We start from the raw sequence: 23,945 nt of genomic DNA, 5'->3' as shown, positions 1-23,945 counted from the left end.
TATTAAGATTATGCAGTAACTTACATACTGAAATTAAAATATATATAGATATACTAATTCTTTTCTAATTTGATTTTTACTAGAAAATATCAGATTTTAGGGATTTTAGGGAATCCTAAATTTGGAAATAGAAAGAACAATATTATTAATCAGCATAAAGAAAAATATGCTTAACAAAAATATTAGCCTCTTAAATTTTCAAAACTTCAATATCAACAATTCCCATAAAATAAAGAGAAATAATACACTGATTTGATAACCCAACTGATGAAATAATACTAAAATAGTAGGAAAGTAATATTATTATTATGATTATAACAAAATAGCATTTAAAATATTTCTTTTCTATTACAGAGAATTTCTTGTCCTACTTCATTTAGAAGAAGTCATATAAAATATTTTCAGCAAATATATGTTTACATGAAATAAATTATATTAATAATTCACTCAACTCTTTGTTGTTATTTTATTACAAACAATAACATAGTTGAGTTTTAATCATAATTTCATATGTCTTAAACTGGAAGAAAATAAATAAGCTACAATAACTTTATAGTTGGCGGCTTTTATTTTGATACAATTTTGTATTTTTAAATACAATATATGACTACTACCACTGTAGCTAAAATCAAAAAAATATATTTGCTTATTTTACAAATGTACATACAAAGCTATATTGCTGCAATCAAATATCATATAGACTTTATATGAATAAAAATTTTGCATATAAATAAAAATAAGAAACAATAAATGGAAACACAAAAATTTCATCAACATTTCATCTCTCCTGTAAATTAAGACTGCCTCAACTTTGCCAATCTTTGAGTTAATTCATCCTAGAAATTAATAAAATAACATTAATTGTTTGCAAATGAGATAGAAATAAAGTGTGAACAATATATAATACTGATAAGTTTCATTGAAAGAAAATTTACATAGTTATCTCATGAAATTTTCTTAGATAAATCATTTTAAGTGTCTAAATTGGCAACTAAACTTCTATATTTTCAGAATTTTCAACATATTTTTCCAAGATTTTCAGAGGGTTACTTAACATAGTTTTTCACAATAGAAGAGACAGAAAATATGTTAAATTAAGCAATTTTTGAGTTTAAATGTTGACTGTATATATAGTACAGAATGAAATCTTATTAAATTATGTATGTCTTCAAATAATGCTGTTTTTAAGAGATAAAAATGCTTTCTAAAACGGTTCCTGCAGTTTCTATACATTTATTAATTTATTCATTTCTATACATTAAAAAACTTACAGTTTCAAATTTATAAAAATATCAATCAAAATGTCTTTTAATGAGCTTTTCATGTTGACTATGCATACTTCTTAACTATAGTTATTAATCATGCAAAAAACTGCCACAGTTTTTAACAACTTACTCTTCTTTTATTCAATTTTGGAAAATTAAGTTATGTTAATTAATATTAACCTAATTATATAAAATAATTTTTGTTAAGTCTCATTGAGTGCTCAGATACATATTATACTAAGTACATCTTTTAACAAAGCAACATGTTTAGTGTTTTTAAAATGAAACCCCTTATTTTTAAAAATGAGCATATCTCTATAAAACTGTCTCAGTTCACATTTAAAAGACAGATAAATTCCATGCATTTAAAATATTTAAACCTGTATACATTTAAAAAAATAGATATGTTGCATAGATTTAAAAGGAAGATAAACTACATGAATGCAATTCACTATCAAATAACAAAGCATAATCTGAACTAAATAGAAAAAGTTCTATGCTTTTCACAGTAATTTAAAAGAAAAACAGAATTTGAGAATGATCTTTCTTTCTATATTTATTTTTCTTTTTAATGTTAGAAAACTAGAATTTTTTTGTGTGTACATTTACAAGACATTTTATGCTGATACAAGAAATTTCAGCTTTATAAAAAATGTATTAAAAATTTATGGGAATATAAATTCATTATATAAAGTTATCTTTGGTTTTGCATTTTTTTAAACAATTCCTTCTGTTACAAATACCATCTGGAACAAACACAAGAAATGCATTTAAAAATATACATTTTAAGAGGCAATGGCAAAAAAATTTATACATATTTTAAAAAAAACAAATGTTACAAAGTTTACAGCAAATTCAAACTATAAACTAATGATGGCATCATTTACAGTAACATTGGTGACCTTATTTGTGATAAAACTTAGAAGAAAAAAAAACAATTATAAAATTTCTGATAAAGTAAAAGTTTTTTAACTATCAGCTATAAACATTGTAGATAGACAGGGTTGACAGTATTTTGACCATTCAAGAACGCAAGTTATGCATCCCTACTAATATGTACTTAAAAATTGTTCTAATAAATATCATGACAAATATTTTTAAGTTATTACTAGGCATAGCATTCCAAAACAATCTGATCTGTATAATAAAATATGTAGCAAATAGGGAGATGATAAAGTTCATGAAGGTTAATTACTTGTTCATGAGAAGCTGCAGTAGCTGAGGCAGTGGAAAGTGTTCCTGTTCCTCCTTCTGGAAGCTGCATATCCAATTCAATGCTAAAAAAGACAAACAAATGTAAACCAACATGTAATATTAAACATTTTACATAATTAATAATATGCATTACAATTACAATATTCTATAACTTATTGATGACACATATTATAATTACTATGCATTTTATGTTTAGATTAATATTTTTCTTAAGTTTACAAATATACTTCATATCGTTGTCCGCAAAAAAAATTAATATTTATTAAAAATTCATTCAAAGTATGAAACCTATTACTTTCTTTAAAAAGCCAGCACATGCAGTAAATTTTTTAAAATCGTTAGTATAACTAAAAGGCTCGTACAGACTAAACTAATATTCACATAGGTTGAAAAAATGAAAATATAGGAAATGCTAAAAAATCAAATTTTAAAAAAAAAAACTTCATAAAAAATCACAAATCACAGTTCATACATCTGATAAATAAAATCATATCTTAATAAATAAATTCCAATCGAAAAGTAATTAATAATTATCTAAAATATATAAATATATAGATATGTGCTAAATTATATTTCCCAACATGCCCAGGTAATGCAAAAATTTCGAAGGAACAAGCATCATTTACAATTGGGAAGACCACACACTGAGGAAGAAAGCGGTAAGAAAGAGGCATGCAGGTGAAGAATTCCTATACTTTTGCATAAGGATGTGCAGGGGTGATGTGCGCATGGGAATGTGTTGCATGTATGCATCTTCTTTACTGCTTGCTTCTTCAGTGTGTGACCAACCTTTCATAATGAGTAAAGCATTTAAATATTTAATAAGTTGAAATTCTCACATCTGTCTGTTTTTGTTCAAAAAGTTTGTAAAAAAAAATTACTTGTTTGTAGGTAGTTTAATTTTTATTTGTTTAATTTTTAGTTTAATTTTTTTTGTTGTAATTTATAAACAAAATTTGCGCTTGAATTTTTTTGGACTTTTGAAGAGAAAGTGTTCATATTAAGTGAAGTTTATAGATTAGTGAGCTCAGTTTTTATTAAAACATTTTTTTTAGATATTTAAAGATGTATTTGCAGCCCCAAACAGAAAACACAATTTTAATTTGATAACATAGTTTAATTTTTTAAAAATTGAAAAGCATCTATTTTTTTTTAGGTCTTAATACTTATTTCCCACTTAATAGTAACACTTCTAATATGTAAATCAGAGCTATTGTAAGTTATGGACATGAAAAACTGAAAGATATAAATTGAGCTCTAATTTATCTCATGGTGCATATTGCGCTGTTGCTAGAATAATTGAAATCATATTAATATTAGTTAAAAATGAGACAGACCACAGTTCTTATCTTAAATAAGGGAACAAACAAGTAAAATTTAGATAAATGGGCTAAAAGCCTATTCTGCTTCAGCAAATGTTTATTTATATTTGTATTGAAATTTGAAAAATAAAATATATTAAAAAAAGATCTTTACTATTCTACCTGTTACTATAGCATTATTACCTATCACCATAGCTTCATTACCTGTTACCATAGCGAATTAAGTGAATAAGGGCCAATTAGCGCAATGATCTATGAAAAAAATATTTTCTGCAGAAAATTTAAAATACTAAGTGAAACAGTTAATAATAAAATAAGCTTCTATAAATTTAATGACATAGAGATGACATAGACAATTGGAGATTATAAAAGAATTTTTAAAAAAACAGGAAATAGCTCAACTAAATAGCCTGTCTACATGAGGAAAATAAACATAGTTCACTAAATAACAAAACCATTACTGATGAAAGGCATCTTTTACAAATGGTAGAAAAAGAATGCACCAGAAAATCATTGAACATGTTTTTGCAGTTTGCAAAAGATTTAAGAATTTCATAGACTTTTATAAATTGGGAAAAAAATATTAAAGAAAATAAAGGGATCATTGGACCCTTTTATTTTCTATGATAAATAAAAGTTTTTAATAACTAAAGGTTATTAAAAACTTATAGTAATCTCATAGTCTAAACTGAAACCAGTAGAAATTAATTATGAAAAACTCTAGAAATAAGATGTAACAGAAAAAAAAAATTAAACATTTACCCAGCTTCATCAGCAACTTGTTTCATGAGATGTTCAACATCATTTTGTGGAACAGACACAGTTGTGGTTGAACTCATTGTGTTCTCCATATAAGATGATTGAACATCCAAGTCTTCAAATTGTTTTTCAAATCTATCCATCAGATTAGAGATCTACATTTCAGAACAAAAAAATTATCAAAAATCAAGAACTACAAACTATCAAAAATCACAATTTTTTTAATAAAAAAATTAAGAAAATATTAATTAAGAAAATATTATATGCTAATTAAGAAAATGTTATATCCAAATGTATTAAAACATCTAACAATAACAAAATAATACATAAATTAAAGTTATTCAAATTGACTACATTTATGATTAAGAATCAATCAAACAAAAAATCAAATATCATTAATTTTGCTTTGAGTAAAACTTCCTGTACTGCAACTTCTAGAATGAATATTTTTTAGAACTTCATGAATTAAAAAAGTTTTTGCATAATCATAGGTTATAATAATTCTTAAAATTGGGAATCAAAATACTTCAAAAATGTTAAATTTTCAAGAGAGAAGAGCAATTTTTTGGAGCCAATGAATCATAGAATGAAACAAAAAATAACAGCTTACTGTTTTTTCATTATATTTGCATAAATTGGACCCCAGCCACAAGTTTTTTAGTCGCCTAGGATTTACACACTTTACGTTATAAGTTTTTTCACATATATTTAAAAAAAAAAACCTATAGCTTAAGAAATATTTAAGCTTAAGAAAAGCTTACTTTATCCAGCTTAAGAAAATCAACAAAAATTTGAGGGTTTATTTAAAATGGTACTCCAGCCAAAAACTGTTGCAATTGTTCTACTTAATTTTAAGTTGGAGTAGGTCCTCTTACAAGCAGAAAGAAAATAAGAGCAGTATTGAAAAAGGAATCCGCTTAATTTGAAAGCGAAAAAAAAAAAAAAGAAATGCCTGAAACTTAAAAAGAATAAATTTTTTGCTCTATATTTCCAATTTTTACTAGTTGCTTATCATTAGAACCAAGAAATTTCACGTTTTGTCACAGATGCCACAGTAGCAGGAAGCTAAGAAGAGCATAGTGGAAGACAGCAGGACAAAACTAAGAGAACTGGGGGAAAAATCGTAATCTGTAAGAAGTAAAACAATGAGAAGATTCTTGTAAACAAGACACAACAATGACAAGATTTTTGTTGTTTTCTTTCGCACTGTACCTTAATTTTATTTAAAGTATATCCAAAATGTATATCAGAAAAAAAATCTAAAACAATTTACTTTCTCAAGATTCATGCTTTTCATAGCTGCATCCATAGATTTCACAACTCCAGCCATGGATGTNTGTAAGATAACAAAAATTGAAAATGTATCACAAACATTAACGGGAAAATGGCCGCCCGCACGGACGTCGGATTCGAGAAATTCGTTGTCCGTGGAGAATTTTTGACCGTCGAGGACGGGCTGTTTTTCGAGCCCTGGTATATCCAAAATGTATATCAGAAAAAAAAACTAAAACAATTTACTTTCTCAAGATTCATGCTTTTCATAGCTGCATCCATAGATTTCACAACTCCAGCCATGGATGTGGTTACTTTTTTGGTTGTAACTGCAGTCTGAACTCTGCTGGCAACGCCATCAACTCTTGACGCCATCCTCAAATAATTAAGGGCTTGGTTATGTTGACGGATAGAATTTTCAGCATGAATACGAGCTCCTTCCATATTATTTTTTTGAATTGCCTAAAATATAGTTTACATTAATTAAGTACATTAACATTAATTAAGGACATTAATTAATCAAATTCACTACATTCAAACCCAGTTGCACCATAATAAGTTAAAGGGAAAGCAATTTTATTTCTTTAACAGAGATAAGGAGCATTAATAAACTTAGTAGTCACTTTTAAAAATAATTAAAAATAATTTTCTAAATGTGTAACAGTTTTCAAAACAAATTATAGAAAATTAAATAGATTAAATAAGGTTTTTCATTATTATATAATAATATTCAATATAAAATACATTAAAAACAATAGCCTCTTATATAAAAATGAATTATAAGGAATATATAAGGATCTTTTAGAAAAATTATTTTCCTATCTTAAAATATGACTGTCACTTATTTTTTGGAACTTCCACAGCTAATTGCATCATAAATTTCGTATAATAATTGTGCAGTAAATATTATGTTAAAACAATTAGATAATTTACCTAATTGTTTGAATGCAATATTTATTGGTTACCTTCATAAAAAAGCATCTTCACAGTTTTCCAAAATTAAAATCAATAACTTTAAAATGAAATAATTAAATGAAATAATAACTAATTAAAATCAATAAAATATAAAATGAAATCTAATAAAATAATATTAATGATAAATTCAAACAATTAATAAAATCAAACACTTAAAAAAATTCAGATATTTTTTGTTACAATGCCGTCTGTTTTTAAACTAAAAGGAACAGAAGTTTTAATAGTATGTAAGAAATACAATAATTCTTACTAAAACTGATTAAAAAATACACTTAACATAACAATATTAATTTAATTAAAAATAATTTAGCTCATAATTGATAAAAGTTTAGTACAGTAAAAAAATTCAGTGGAAAAAACTATCCATACAAGTGTTGAAAAAAATTCATTCATTCATTAAGCATTCATAAATGCATTCATTAATAAATGTATTGCATTCTTCGTATATTAAGATATTAAGGAATGAATTTTTAATTCAACTCACTCAAAGTATTTAATAACATAAAAAACTAAACCTGTTTAAAAAAATGAAAACTTGGTTATAATTTGTTTATATTTATTTATTGTTACTATTTTTTTTTTCTTTTACTTGTTACATAATAAAGATCACATCAAATGAGATAAAAATAAAATATTTCAAATGGTCAAAATACCCCAAAAATTTAATTACAAATTTATTTAATATAATTTTAAAATAATGTCTGGTGAATGGGCCTCCAACTTCAATTATACTTAAACTCAAATTAGAGCTACACCAAATTTTTATTGGGGACTTTTTTTATGTACATACTAAATAATAACATTGATACTAACAGCTTAGGAATCCATGATAAAAAAAATTTCACATACAATGAAGAAATTTAAAAGATAAAGCATTAATAATAACTTATTTAAAAAAAAATGGGACAAAAATAGAATATATAATTAAAATTATAAGAAATAGCAACAGAGTAAAGGCAATTAAGTCAAATACTTTACAGTCTTATTACATTTGACATTAAATATGTTATGGTCATAAAACTGCTTTAATGTAAACAATATACATAGTAGAAAGTAGATTATCTAAAGTAATTGAGACTAGACCTACTTTAGATAGTTCAAATGTTTGGATTTAAAAGGCAAAACAGTTTTTCATTTCCCTTCAACAATTAACTTTGTAAATTGGTAGATTTTTTTTTAATAATAGTATAATTATATAGTTATTGTGTAGTTATTTAAAATTATTTTTAAAAAGTCTGCAAGGATATACCCCTATTACATTAGTGATAAATTTCCTTAAAAAAAAGCATAATATTTAATTTTATCTTATTCAGTATTACAGAACAACCTAATAAGAATATCTAATGATGCAAAATCCTTGAATAACGATACAAAATTTTAGATTACAAATCTTAAAAACATAAAAAAGGCAACAAAAACATTTGATCATATTGACTTAACCCCAATAGTTTAGATTCAATTTGAACTTCAATTTAATTGAAAAAATAAGATTTTATTGTATATCACATGAGTATTGGTATGGTACAATACAAAACACTTTTTTTTGTTATGATTAAATAAAAAATAAAACTTTTCATTTTTTTTTGCAATGAGTCTCATATAAACACTATTTTTATTAAAACATGTAAGCAACAGCTTACCCTCTTTAATTTCAATTTCTCAGCTTTTTCTTCTTTTTCACATCGCTTAGAATTTCTTTCCATTTCTTTAGCGGCAAACTTCAGATTAAATAAGTGTTCTACATGTGTTAAGCATCAATAATTCTAGTCATCAACATTTTTTATTTTGCTCAAAAAATAAATAACTAATTAAAATACATTAGTTTGAATGTGCAGATGATGTTGCAATATTAATAAGAAAAATTTCTTAAATAAAATAAAGCTACGAATTTATATCTTTGAAGTAAATTTGAAATCAAAATGCTAGTGAAAAAAAAAAATAAAAAAAGATTTTTTTTTTATTTTTTTATTATAGTATTTTGTAACCATTAGATGACATCAATAGGTATACATATAAAAAAAATCTGAAAATAGCATAAATCAGATAAAAATAAGTGCTTCAAACAGGCATGAGATGGCAAAAGAGGAAAGGGACATGAAAAAGCACCAAAAAAAAGAAAGAAAGAAAGAAAGGAGACTGTTTTGTGTGCAAATTTATTTAAAAATAATTATGGTATAATGCTGCTTCATGGGGTAAAAAAGTACCAAATTAAATACTACATAATAACATACAATGTTTGTTTTTTTTAAAACTTTTTAACGATTTATCATTAAAAGATCAAAAGGTATGGAAATATAGCCTTTGAAACATGTTCTAATTATCTTGGAACAATGGAATGGTACTGGTGTTGAGTTTTAATTAAATAAGATTAAATAATGCAAAAAAAAATTAATAATAATGTTAAAGAGTTAAATAGAAAAACCTTTATGAAAATCTCAGTTTAATTGACACAACATATAAATTTACAAAAATTAATACTTATATGACACACAAAAATGCCACGTTGAAAAATCATAACTGTTAGCACCTTATCTCAATTTTTATAAATCTATGAAAATAAAAAAATTTTCGATTAGATTTTATAAAGATTGTTAGGATTATTAGGCTTCATAAAGAGCATAGTAGAAAAAGTTTGGCTGAGTGGTAATTTTTCAACATCCAAAGAACTATAACTAAAATCTGGAAAATACAATTTTTTTAAAAAAAAATTAAAAAAGAGGAAAATGTTTTTTTAAAAAATTTGAAAAGTATTCTTATGCCTGATTTCAATAATAGTTGACCTCACAAATGGAAAAAAATTCAGTAGTATTTAAAAAACAACATAAATTTCCTCCAAACAAACAATTGTAATTCAAAACAAAAAATTACAATATAGTATGCAATGCAACTTATAGTAGATTGCACAAATGTTTTTAAAACAAATATAGGAAAATAAAATACAAAAATTACACTACATACATACCAAAATAGCCTTGAATGTAAATTTTTTTATGAAGTTTATTTTCAACTTAAACTAATATTAAACTTAAACTTATTTCAACTTAAATAATCTAAATTCAACTTAGACAGTTATAACTTATTCTTGAATAAAATATCAAGTTATAACTTATTCTTGAATAAATATCATGATAACAAAAAGGAATATTTTTTTAAATGATTTAAAAATAAAAATTTCTCAATAAAAAATTAAACTTAGTGGGAAAAAGTTTATAACTCGTAACTATAAATAATGCCAACTTCATTAAGTAGTAAAATCACATTTACATGCCCAAGCAAACTAAAAGCTGATAGCTGAGTATAAAATTTATTTTGATAGGGATTTTTCAGGGGCATTCCTAATATTAGGGAATTTCTTAAAATCTACAAAAAAACGAGAATTTTTGATTAAACTAAAAGATAAAAAGAAACTGGTAAAACCCAGTAGTGTATAAGTAAATCCTTAAAATTAGACAGTCATGTTTCAATATCAGGGAAATTATTTTTAAAAGCATAAAAAGGATACTTTCCATAGCAGATGTCATCTTCGCAAAATATCTTGAAATCAAAGATTCCTAAAAATATTTCTAAAAATAAACATGTTAATGAAATATGTTAAATGAAAGATACAAGAAATGTGTTATGAAATTATCAACAATGTATCATATAAAAATTTGGATAAAAGTAGACAGAATAAAATTATTTCAGAATAAATTTTTACAACAAATAGCAACAGTGTGAGGACAGTTAAGTCAAATAGTAAACAATCATATCATATTTTACAAAAAATGATTATTATTGTAAAAAATTAAAACAATGTGTATGGTAGATATAGTACTACAACTAGGCACATTAAAAACACTTGTTAAGAAATCTTAATGATTTGTCTTATACTATGAATTGCCTAGTTCTAACATTGACTGCTAGGTTGTGCACACTATTAGTTGTATGGTTATCTTAGTTATAAAATTTCAAAGCTACAACTAGATAACCTCATTAAAAAAAATGCATACCAAACTTGGAAATTAAAACACAGTGAGTTATCTAGTTATAGTACTATATCTAGAAAACTCATTAATTAATAATAAAAATAGTTTTTAAAATCATGTCCGGTGCCTCGGCCAATTTCAGTTGTACTTAAACTGAAATTAGGGCTACACCAAATTTTTATAGGGGATTTTTTCATATATATATGAAATAATAACATTGATACAAACAGCTTAGGCATCCATGATAAAATTTTCCCCATACAATGAAGAAATTAAAAAAAAATAAAGCATTAATAATACCGTATTTAAAAAATTGGAACAAAAATAGAATATGTAGTTAAAGTTATAGCAACAGTGTAGAGGCAATTAAGTCAAATACTTAACAATCTTATCATATTTGACATTAAATATGCCATGGTCATAAGACTGCATCTGAAATGTAAGCAAAATATATAGTAAAAATTAGATTATCTAAATCAGAACTACTTTGAATAATTCAAATGTTTGGACTTAAAAGGTAATATAGTTTTTCATTCCTTTTCAACAATTAACTCTGGAAATGGTAGAAGTTTTTTTTTTTTTTTTTTTTTTTTTTTTTTNTATTTTTTTTTTTTTTTTGGGGGGGGGGGTTACAATAATATACAGTTAACTCAAATATAATTTTTCCAAAGTCATTTAATAAATTAGTGTGTAGAAGTTCACAGAAATTATTTAGAAAAATAACATTTTTGTATTTTTTGAAAGAAAAATATTAATATTTAATTATTAAAAAAGTTTCATTTACATAAGACCCATCTTCGTATTTTGTGAGTATTCTCATCAGCCGCTTGTAAACGGTTGGACAAGTATACTCGTCAATCAATAATGAAAAACCGAATAAAACAACAAAACTTATTTAAATATTTATTTAGCAAATCAATAAAATAAATAACCAATTAACAAAATGATTATTTGCTATTCACATAAAATGATCAACTTTATTTAGTCCTACAGTACAAAGATAGCTTCTTTATTTTGAAGGCTTCGTGTAAAGCTGAATTAAGAGAGCATATAATTCACGTTAAGAAAAGAAAAAAAAACTAAAGGCTCATAAAAAAATAAAAACTTTGGAATCTGTTTCAGTTAACAGAACTATTCAAATGAAAAAGGTTCAGATAAACAAAGTACAATTGCCGATAACATATAAATATTTATAGTTTTTAAAATCATGTTTGGTGCCTCGGCCAACTTCAGTGATATTCAAACTGAAATCAGGGCTATCACCAAATTTTTTATTGGGGAGTTCTTAGCAGCAACAATACTAATAGCTTAGGTATTCATGCATATTTCATCCCCATAATAAAAACTAAATGTACAAAACAAATGAAATATGCAATTGATATCAAAATAAAACATTAATCAATATAATTACTAAAAAATTTTGAATTACAAATGAAAAACAGTAACATCTACATAAAAATGAAGTACACAATCAATATCAAAATAAAGCATTAGTCATTAAAAATTAATAATCAATTTTATACATTACAAATTAAATACTGTACAATCGTAACTGTAAAAAAAATAATAACTTCAGTAATAAGTAATATAAGTGATATTACTTAAGTCAATAATATAAGCATTACAAGAAAAACGGTTACCTTATTACTTTATGATTTTGAAAAATCAAACTGGGTTCAACCTGCTGGAACTCCTGGTCATTAATTTATAGCAAATATTCCAAAGTGTGTTAACTGTAAATAAAATATAAAATAACTTGTTAAAAAGATAGAATTTTTGCACATTGTCATAAAATTAAATGTTGGGGTTAAGCTGGGTTTTTTTAAAATACTTCAGAATTGACATATAACATATGTATCTTCCATGACTTGCGTGCCTTGGATGTACAGTTTTCTCGATTTTTTCATTTGTAAAATATTGTTGGAGAACAGCGATTACAAAGAAGAAATGTTTCAACAATTTTAAAAGATGGAATATATATAAGCCACATCAATAAGCAAAAAAACACAAAGAGTAAACAGTATCTATTCGGAAACAATGCTAAGCAGCAATTTAATGTAAAAATGTTACTTCTGGAAAAAATGTGGTTTAGCAGTTAAGCTTTATATACAAGCTTTTCTTGCATACAAGTGATATTTTCAACAATATGGTTGCTATTATAGGGGCTTGCAAGATAACCTTTTTTCCTTTTTTTCTTTACTTATTTTTTTACTACATTTATTTATTTTTCAATTGTCAGTTTATTTATTTGTTTTAATAATCGACTTCTAGTCTTCAACTCCATCTAAAATTAAAAATCTAAAATACAATGTGTTATAAAATATTTCATTCCTTAGTACTTACTGACAATGTTCTAAAGCAGAAAGACATAAATGTAAGAGTTTGTTTAAGATGCTCTAGCTCACCCACTATATGCACCAGACCTTGCACCAGCAATTCAATTGTTGTAAAATTTCCTTAAAGAGAAAAAAAACTTCCGATCTTTTGCCAGAATAAAAATTCGTGTAGTCTTTCTCTTCTTCGTCGGAAAACCTGAGAGGTTCTAGTAGGACAAAGTTTTCAAATAGTCAAATGAAAAATGTAAACGAAACAAATTGGCATTTATGTAATTTAATAAGTATTCACCAAAATCCTCTTTCTAAAATTTGATGCACGCAATACGTACACACCAGAGTAAACAAACAGCAATAAAACCAAATTTATATATCATTCTTTTCTTATGATAAACTTAATTTTTTTGGAACCAGAGTGCTCTAACTCAAACGAAGTAAATTTTTTCGAGAATTTTATCGATAATTCGTACTTGATCATATTTATAAAGTAACTGCATTTTTCTTCTTTTTTTTATTTTTATTTATTTATTTGAGTAAATATGCAAGGAATGTCTCAAAACGTTAAAATCGGCAATCTTTAATCTTTCAACGAATTTAGCTTTAAGGATTCTCTGAATAAAAATTATAAAAAAGTCACTGCATTTTTCTGTGTAAATGAGCATGAAATAAATCAAAACGATAAATTCGGCGATCTCACAGCCTTCATAAAGTTTAACAGAATTTTTCCAATATTAATACTAAAAAAGTAACAGCTTTTTTTTTATGCGAGATGCTATCAGCCTTTATGTTATCATCCTTTCATCCCCACAGTGGGTCGATAAATGAGTACCAAGCATGCTTGGGAACTAAACACTGGGGGTTGGCGTTCGGCTGACCAACTAACCGGAACATCTGCTCCTGCACCCCAGAGCCCAAGATCAAGAAAACTGAGATGGGCACAGTAGGCCTTGGCCCTCTATGGGCTGTCGCGCCACTGAGTTGAGTTGAGTTTTTAGTTTATGCGAGAAATAACTCAAAATGCTAAAATAGATGATATTAAATCTTTCAACAAGTTTAGCTATCTAAATTTTCATACAGTTCTATCATTCTTTAACTCTTTTCAATCTTCTGAGCGAGCAGTTTTGGGGCTAGGTAAGCGAAAGCGAGCAGATGGATCCCCTTTCTTATATTCTATTTTATAACCGTCGTTGAAGAGCCGACCCAATTTTGGGTTTACGACAATTAATGTTCAACTCCGTAGCCTAGTAATTTTGAACCTAATCCAGAAGACAAAGAAACTCCTGGATCAAGCATTTGGAGAAATTTGCCTTCGTGGAGGACTTTCTGATGGAACTAATCCGCATCTGAGTTACATGGAGAGGAAGACCGCGAGAACCTCCCACGGTTAGCTTGACGGCAAGGGAACTCTAACCCATGATCCGTTTACCACTGAGGATATTTTACGTCAGCACAGTGGTCGGCTCGAGCCGGATGCGCGACCTTAATTATATTAAAAAAAATAATAATAACTATGTTACAAAAAGAATTTAAAAAATAAATAAAAGAAAATCCTCGGAACTGAAAGATAAAAAAATAGTGCTGAGAAAATTTTAAACAAAAAATATTAAAAAGAAGAAGAAAAAAAATTGCTTAAAACCTACCACTTTATATTATTCTTGATGAATCCAAAGAAATAGAAGTAAACAAAATATAAGAACATAAAAAACGAAAAAGAAAGCACCAACCTTTAATTTTACACCCAAATATGAAATACATTTTAGAAAATTCGGATGATAAACAAATCCAAATTCAAGCTTTTCTCAATTTTTTACGGTAAAAACTAGTAAGAAACAGTGTTTTTAAAACTTCGCGAAAAAACTGACCTACAACAACGAAGCATTAGGTTTTTGACACTTGCATGATGATGAAACATTGATTACATGATGAAACATTAGACGTCCTTATATTATAATTAACGGTATAATGATTTATTTCCATCCTTCTTAAATCTGATCCAATCGACAATTCATATATTAAACCTATTTAAATATATTTAAGCAATTACACTAAAAATATCATCCTTTAAAGTGTACTAAAATAATTAAGCATAATTGCAGAAATCAAACTCTCAACAATTTCACAAATTAAATGACTCGTCGCTATTCAGAAATTCCATGGATTTAAAATTACTTATCTTGTAATTTTACAAAAAACCCAATCCAAGTTACTTTTTTCTTCACGTTTACACTTAAAAAGAAAAGAAAAAGATTAAAAAAATTACCTTTTTTGATTTAAACATACATATACATCAATTGCATCAAAAGAAAAATCACACACTGAAAATTAAAATTTATAAGTAGTATTAGAAAACTACCAAATGGTGTCCCGCAGAAAAAGCGATCATAGCACTTCCCTCAGCTGTTATGTTACAAGACATAATTGCTATTTAATGTAACAGTTACGACTTTGGAACAGGTATATTTATGAAAGTATCTGTTAAAATATGCTTCTTACCAGTTCACAAATAACTCTGTCTCTTACGAATTTCGTAATAAAAAATAATTTGCATTTAATTAAATGAGATTATCTGTTAAATAAAAAACCATCGTTCAACAACTCTATGCGTTCAACCAAATCCTGAGTACAGTCGGTTACTTTAGAACTGTTATTGCTATTTTATAAAGCAAACTCTAGTACCTGTTACTTAAAAATAACTATTATGACCCATTTCTGAAAATGATAGTTTATTCTGAAAATAAATTCCAATGTCATTTGGCAAATACCTGGGCTTAAGTGATGAAAGATTTCAATCACTGTCAACACTTCACAGAGGTTCACCCAAGGGATTTCAACTACTCTATCACAAGCTATACTACTAAATCTAGAGTGACCATATTAATCAAATTTAATGTTATTCCAGCCAACTCACTTTTTTTTCCACGAGCAACCCATCATAAAAGTTATAGTTTTTGCCGAAAGGCCTTAGCCACTTTTTTTCTGCATCATATAGAGCACATCTTCCAACTACATAATTTCTAACTTATACATATAAACATGATAATTATTTGTTTATTAGTTCATGAATTATATTCATTAAATAAAAAAGAAAGAAAAAACAATAATTTCAATTCATAAAAAATTCATTTTACACAAATTAAAAAAAAGAAAGTATTCCGCTTAATAATTTATAACTTTTAATTGATATAAAAACAAATATTTTAATATCAAGACAAATAAAAACAGTTTTGCTTATAATTATTCACTTGTAATAGTAATTCCACTCTAATTCGATTAAAAGGCGCCTTATAAAATCATTTTAAAAAAATGACTTCTAATTAAATGGGTCGGTGAAACAACAATTTACTTTACGAACTTTCGTAAATAAAATAATTTTATTTTTACATGCTTTCAAACCATTATGATAAATAAGCAGTTATGCCTGTATGATTAAAACCAAATTAAAAAGTTAAACATATTTATTATAAAGCAAGATCTATGCCCAGTGCGGAGATCTTTTCACATATTGAATTTAAAATATGAAAGAAAAAGAGAACGAAAGTTAACCTTGAAAATAGATCTTATATATATCTGGATAATAATGATATGTAAAGGATGGGATAACCTAGTTCAGGGGTGGCGAACCTTTATACACCAACGTGCCATTTTCTCTAAAAAATTGCTTAAGGAGGTCATAGACGTGCCGTCAAATAATTTTGACTTCGTGATTATTGGGAAAATAATAATACTAAATACTATCAACTTAAAACTCTTTATTTACATTGAAAAAAAAAAACACATTTTGCAATATCTCAGTTATACGCATAACTTTCAAGTAACATTAGTGTGACTTCTGTTGTTGCAGATTAGATGACAAATAACTTATATTAAGGTTATAAGATGTTAGTTTAAGCAGGACTGTTAATTTTTCTTTTTTTGCTAGTTATTTATTGTTAGCTTATTTTTTACGGTTATTAATTGTTTTTTTAGCATTAATTTTTAATTTTTTTATTGATATTGTTTATTATTTTGTTATTTTTTTGTGAATTTTAATTTAATTGTTACATATGCTTCATAGTGTAACAACTATTGTNAGTTAACCTTGAAAATAGATCTTATATATATCTGGATAATAATGATATGTAAAGGATGGGATAGCCTAGTTGGTAGGGCGTTGGACCCATGTCCACAAAGTCGTGATTTCAATCCCCGCCGACCGACGTTGCCTCGTGTAGGAAAGTAGATTGCGACCTGTGCACGTTAAATCTGTCGGGTCACAAAAACCACAAACAAATTATACCTCTGGGGTATTGAATTGGAAATTGATCGTTCTCTAATTCAGGTTAAAATTACAATCTGTGGATGTATGAATGGGTCCGCCCTATAAACGGGCAATGACGAGTGTGTGGCTGAAGTCGTATTCTGGGCCATAGCTGGCGCCTGCCAATGAAAAACAAGAAACGTGCTCTCAACCTTAATTCGCTTGGTTGCACCTAACATGCTTGCTGATATTGGCAAGTGGTATTCTAAACAACATAATAATATGTATAAAATGAGGCGTGAACTAATTCCTAGACTATTTCACTTTCACTCATGTCATATTCTTTCTAATATGATTAGAATAAAGATTTTCCAAAGAGAACTGAATAAAATTAAATTTTAATTAGCTCAGAAAATGTGTAATATGGCAAATAATATGAGATACTGATCACTTCTCATAATAATGAGCTAAAAGTGTTACATGTCCAAAAATACATAAAATCCTTTCAAAAATTAACTCCATTTAATATCGACTTATTATCACATACAGAAGTATTTTTGGATTCTGGTTCTCAGCTCTAAATAAAATTACGCTTAATTTTATAATTTTGCTTTATTAAACAACCCTCTTATATTACTACAAATACAATAATATGTTACAATCATAACAGGTATAATATGTATTTTTATTTGTTATGCATTTCAATTTTTACAGTTCTCAAAGCGGCAGCAAAAATATTAAAATGTGAAACATTACGAGTATGCACCAGATTTCACTGATTCATTTTATCTCTATTAATGTTCTAAACCTGGTATGTAATTGATGCCCAATAAATCTTTTAACTGAATGGGTGAGCAGTTTTTGAAAAAATCAATAAAAAGTGGTAGCAAAAACATTTCATTTTTAATCAGAATCTAGACCAAGTAAAAACTCACACCACTCTTTTAACTACAACAAAATAGGTTTAATTTTAAAAAAAAAAAAAATAAATAAAATAAAAACAAAAGAGAGGGGCAAACAAGCTTAACATATCAAAATTAAAATGGTACTTGAATGAAAAAAGATATATAGTGTCCTTACCACAAATTTTTTTAAACTATATTTTCAAGAGTTTATGAACCGTATACTAAAGAATATATCCTTCTTGCTTTTGTTCTCCTGATTCAATTATGTGTATATTATATAAAATAATTTTAAATGAAAGAATTTAAATTACGATGAACATGCAAGCTACTTCCTTGAAATATTTTTAGCACTGTACATTTTTTTTAAAAAATCAAAACACAATATTTCATCAACACTGTTCTTGAGATTCACTTTTTATGATTTAAAATAATGGCAGTTCAAATGGTAAAATAAATTTTATAAAATGTATTTAGATTATTAAAATAACACATATTGAGATTCAGTTCAATATGAATTAATGAAACATAAAACCGCATTAAACTTTTTTTTTCTCCATTCCCAGTTTTCAAAACTCTAACCATGGGGATATTTCTGCATCAGTACCTGATTGCACAACATACCACCACCAAGGTTCCAAAATGTTTTTGTACTTGCACTTTGTAGGAAAAAAAATATGTATTGATTTGAATGGGAACGCCTACGAGTTATACCGTTCTACTTAGTTCCCAAATGGTGTTCTGCAGAACCCTGGGGATCCAGGAGTTCCGAGAGTATAAATTTTTTAAACCAGAAATAATTAAAACTTGACATTATATTTAATATTCAAACAAAACACCATAATTTATTTGATATTTTGGTTAGTTTTATGAAATTATTTAAATAAAATAAAAATAAAAGATTTAGAAATTTTTTTAAAAAAATATCTACTTCTTTCAATAGCAACCAGGGCCGGATTACCCACTAGGCCAGCCCTTAAAATGAATTTTTTGAAGATACATTTTAAAAAATTAAGAAAAACTATGATTTTTCAAAATGTTATGATTATTTTTTAGTTCTAATTTAATAAAATAAAGTAAAATTTAATTTATTATTTATTTTAATTTTAAATATGCTTTCTTAAATGAAAGGATATATAAATACTTTTATATTTGAATAAATAAAAAATATATGAGAAAAAAAATAATCTAAGGGCCCCAAAAATTTGAATGGCCTAGGGCCCTGCGTACACTTAATCCGGCCCTGATAGCAACACATTGAATAAATTATGAAACAGATATGCAATCGTAAAAAATTGCATTATTATTCCTCATCGAACTTTTCAATTCAACATAAAATGATCAAATCCTAAAAAAAAAATATGCTTCTTTCATAACCACATTCTCAACGTTTATAACATATTTTTGAAAACTATAATTCAGCATACTTCATTCCTTTTCAGCTCATGCTTACACCAAAAATAAATTCAGAACTAGTCTAGATGCTACTCCATGCTTGTGAATTCAACTTTTAGACATAAAACTTATTGTTTTAAAATTATTATTGATAAAACAATGACTAAATAAAGATCATTCTTTGCATTAAATAGAATCAATATTATCATTAATATTTTTGGTTAGTATATCCATAGTTACTAACCCTACTTATTAATTTGGGGTTCCCCCAAAGCATTTGGGATTCTGTAGCCGAAAAAAATTCAGAACTCCTGAGTTAGTCTCCGATTATAAATTTTAGTCTCCTATTATAGGTTAGTCTCCTATTATAAGTTTCTTGCTTGCCACTGTCAGATTATTGCGAAACCTTGGCAACTTATTAGACACAGGCACTGATATATATATCCTCCTCAACCCTGTTTTTAACTATATTATGGAAACTTAAAAAAAAAAAAATTTACAAGTTTTATCAAACATTAAAATTTACTGTTGCTAGAATTCTATAGCTTCTTCATAAGGCCACTTACGTCTGTTATGCAAAAGTATCGATAACATGCAAATTATTACAGCATGTGAAGTTAGAATCGTGAATTCAAGTAATCACTCTTTGGCATGCTTTGTTTGCAATGATGCCATCACAAATCCATGTAGTCTTTCAATCTGTTTTTTTTTAATAGTTATTGCTTCGAATTTTCAAATTCTTTTAAAAAGAAATCTTGATGCGTTTTTACACAATTTCATTGCACACAAAAACGCACATCTCATTATTTACTTTTAATAAGTGAAGATGGCATATCGACATTTCGGCAGTAATTACTACACATTTCCAAGTGATTTTTAAAATTCTGGTATTTTTATTTTATATTATTTTGACACATGAAATTAGAAACATGCATTTAAATAATAACTTTTTAGCAAGCTCAATCCACGCCGATAGCATCATAAATCTGTCTGGTGTTTCGATAGTTTTTCTCGGTAGTTATTGATATAGATTTTCACATGTATTTTATAGATCCCAATATAATCCAGTTAATATGGAAATTCGATTCCTGCATTAGAGTATTTGCTATTTGACACTATGATTCTACTGTTATTTTTATTGATTTTTTGGCAGTTATTGCTTTTATTTTCTACATAGCTCTTAAAATCTGTTATTTGAACAAGCGAATCTCGAAAGGAAGCACGCATTTGAATAACCCTTTTGTGAAAAGTCCGATTCTCGTGATCTTTTTCTTAGTAGTTATTGGCACGGTTTTCACGATTTTTAATTATTATTTAATGTGATGACATTTTACAAAATGCGAAAGTAAATAATTTGTGCTTTTTTTTTTCCTTTCAAAAGGCGAGGTTATCACCTATAGTATTAGAATATGATTTCTTTAATGCGTCGAAGAATAGAAAATTATTAAGTTTACAATGAAAAAAATTTACAGTTTTTTTCCTATGTGCATAGGTTCTTTTTTTTTTTTTTTTTNTTTTTTTTTTTTTTTTTTTTTTTTTTTTTGGAAGCACAAATCTCTTCTGTTTCTATAAATTAGTAACATATATCCTATACATTTGCTGCTATTAAAAATATCTTGGAGAAAGATATTAATATAGATATTAATATTAATATAGATTTGTCAGAGAAAGCCAAAAAAATTATGCCACTGGAGATAGTTTAAGAGTTATCGAAAACAAAGGCTAACTTAAACAATAACAAAATGCTTCAAAACAAGATAGATTTTTAAAAAAAAGGGGACAACATTTTTAGAACTGTTCCAGAGTTGACTGGCTAAAGCCAAGTTTTGGCGAAAAAGTTAAATGAATAGGGGAGTAACAAATAGCGATTTAGCCGAATAGCAGCATTATTGGTATGGGGTAAAGGGGAAAAAATTTTTATAGAAATGCTTACGATAATAAAGATAATTAGATATTAAGATCATTAGAAATTTTTAGGATAAAAAACTGACTCATCAGCCATTAAAAAAACAAACAACTCTAATGCTATAAATAAAATTATCTGTATTCATTAAAGGAGAAGTCTATCAGAAATGCTTTTAAAAATTCGCAGCTAACACCGATAAAGAAACAAATATTGTATACAAAAGCAAAACAGAAAAAAATAAAAATAAAACAATCTCAATTTTTAAAAGAAAATTTTAAAGCTAAACATTTCAGTTTTTGAATTACCTTATTTTCAAGAAAAAGTGAAGAATCAAGTCTAATAGAAACCCTCCTAATCGCAGCGTCATAATAAATTGTCTACAGAAACATAACTTTTTTAAAAAAGAAAAAGCTAGATAGTAACTGAAACAAAAACCATTCTTAATTTTCAAACTAAAGATTAATTTAAAATTTTCGCATTGTCCTAATTATAGGAAAAATGAACATAAAGGAATAACAATCATATGAGACGCTCTTTAAAAAATACTGTCATAATAAAGACGTTGAGAAGAAGAAAAATTATTAAAAAATCAAAACAAAACAAAAAAATTCTTAATTCTGAAATATAACTTTAACGTTGATAATTTTCATTGATAGTTTTCAATTTTTACCCATTTGTTAGCAAATTAATTATTTCTAGATATTCTTAAAATAAAACGTCAACTTCCTCTAATTTATTTCTCATTAAAGAATGTATTATTGTTGATGTTTAGTCTAGATTTTTGCATGAAATTATGTGTACATATTTTTTCCTATTATTTGTTATTATATAATGTTTGTAAAACTTAATTATATTAAGAGCATTATTTTTATTTTATTTTTTTTATTGAACAGTAAATAAACTAACTAAAATATATAATTTGATTGTAGCTTTTTTATATGTAATTGTCACAACAAATTGTAATTATTTAAACTGTGATCGTTAATGAATTTATTATATCGCGATATTTTATTGTTTTGATGTTAGCAAAGCATAATTATTTTTAAAAAATCAGTTTTCTTCAATTATTATTTAGGAAATATTAGGTAATCATAAGGTTATGTTATAGTTCTTCTTTCACCCAGAGACATTTGTTGTGTGTGTGTAATTTTGTTACCAAATTATATTTGTAATAATTAAAATATAATTGTGGTTAATTAAATAAATTTTTAGAATTTTTATTGTCAGTTGAAAAATTGCAATAGAATCTTTTATAAATATGATAAAATAGATCTTTTTACTTGTAACCAATGAAGATTTTGAACACACATGAATCCATAACAATTAAAAAGAGATAATTTTATTGTTATAGTCTATTTTTATTTATTTATTAATTGTTTATTTTTTAAATGCAATCTTTTTCCAATATTGCCAAAAGGGTTAAATAAGGCACTTCAAACAATGCTTTTATTACATATTGCATAAAAAAAGAAAGGGAATATAAATATTTTAAGAAGAGCGTTGGTACAAGATTTGCCATAGGTGCGTCTTTCCATAAATACGCTTCTGTTTACTGGCTAATAGTTTGAAATCCTTAGCGCTGGTCCTGGTTTATTCATGAAGGTTACGATATTATAAGCGTAGAAAAAAATAGGCATTCATTTTTATTGAGTATTTTTGATGTTTCTTTCTGTTTCCAATATGGGCCCTTTGTCTAAAACATTGTGTTTATTTTTACCATTGAAATATTAAATTAGCAAGATTTTTAATAATACTTTTTTAGTCAGAAATTATGAAACACCTGGGGAAATTTCTGTATCCTGATCTGGAAGATATTTCCGTATCCTTCTGGGTGAAAAAAACATCACATAAAGGAGCCAACTCGAAAGGTATATCGAAAGGAGCAAACATCTACATGTTTTATTTTAAAAATTTGCAAATTTAAAATCAATTAGGACCTTGGCGATTCGATTGTAGTAGGCGCGACAGATCAATATAGGGAAATATCCCCAAACACCTTTGAGAAGGGTGGCCTGTTTGAAAATCAAATTAACATATTTTAGACAGATAATATTCGTCAACAGTTTTGAAAAAACACACAGTATGCATCTAAAATATTTTAAAATAACTATAAGGTAACCCAAAACACATTAAAATATTAATAAATTAAACTATGTATACTAATATTTACACACTAGGATCTGAACAATTGTGAAACACAGACTTAAAACACTGTACGTATAAAATATTCACAAATTATATCAACAGACTAAACAGATATAACATAATATACCTAATAAAGATGAAATACCTTGGATAATTTACAAATTACTTTGAAACTTTAAAACAATCTTTAAATATCAAAAAAGATAAGCTGAGAAAAACAATAACTAATTCAATTTTGGTATGTCATAATAGAA

General features: G+C 26.3%; 1 protein-coding gene across 1 annotated transcript; it reads right to left on the bottom strand.

Annotated features, from left to right (window-relative positions):
- Nucleotides 1–545: 545 nt before the first annotated feature.
- On the bottom strand, nt 546–23,945 carry LOC107441273 (charged multivesicular body protein 1; the record flags this gene model as incomplete). Its single annotated transcript, XM_043045754.2, is given in 8 exon segments — nt 546–836; nt 2,461–2,542; nt 4,565–4,716; nt 6,080–6,295; nt 8,449–8,546; nt 10,311–10,371; nt 12,414–12,506; nt 23,819–23,945. Coding segments are annotated over 6 exon segments (609 nt in total). The 3' UTR covers nt 546–794.

This window comes from Parasteatoda tepidariorum, chromosome 9 (assembly GCF_043381705.1).
Source record: "Parasteatoda tepidariorum isolate YZ-2023 chromosome 9, CAS_Ptep_4.0, whole genome shotgun sequence".
In the NCBI taxonomy this organism is placed as follows: Eukaryota; Metazoa; Arthropoda; class Arachnida; order Araneae; family Theridiidae; genus Parasteatoda; species Parasteatoda tepidariorum.
This window is presented reverse-complemented; position numbering and strand designations above follow the sequence as displayed.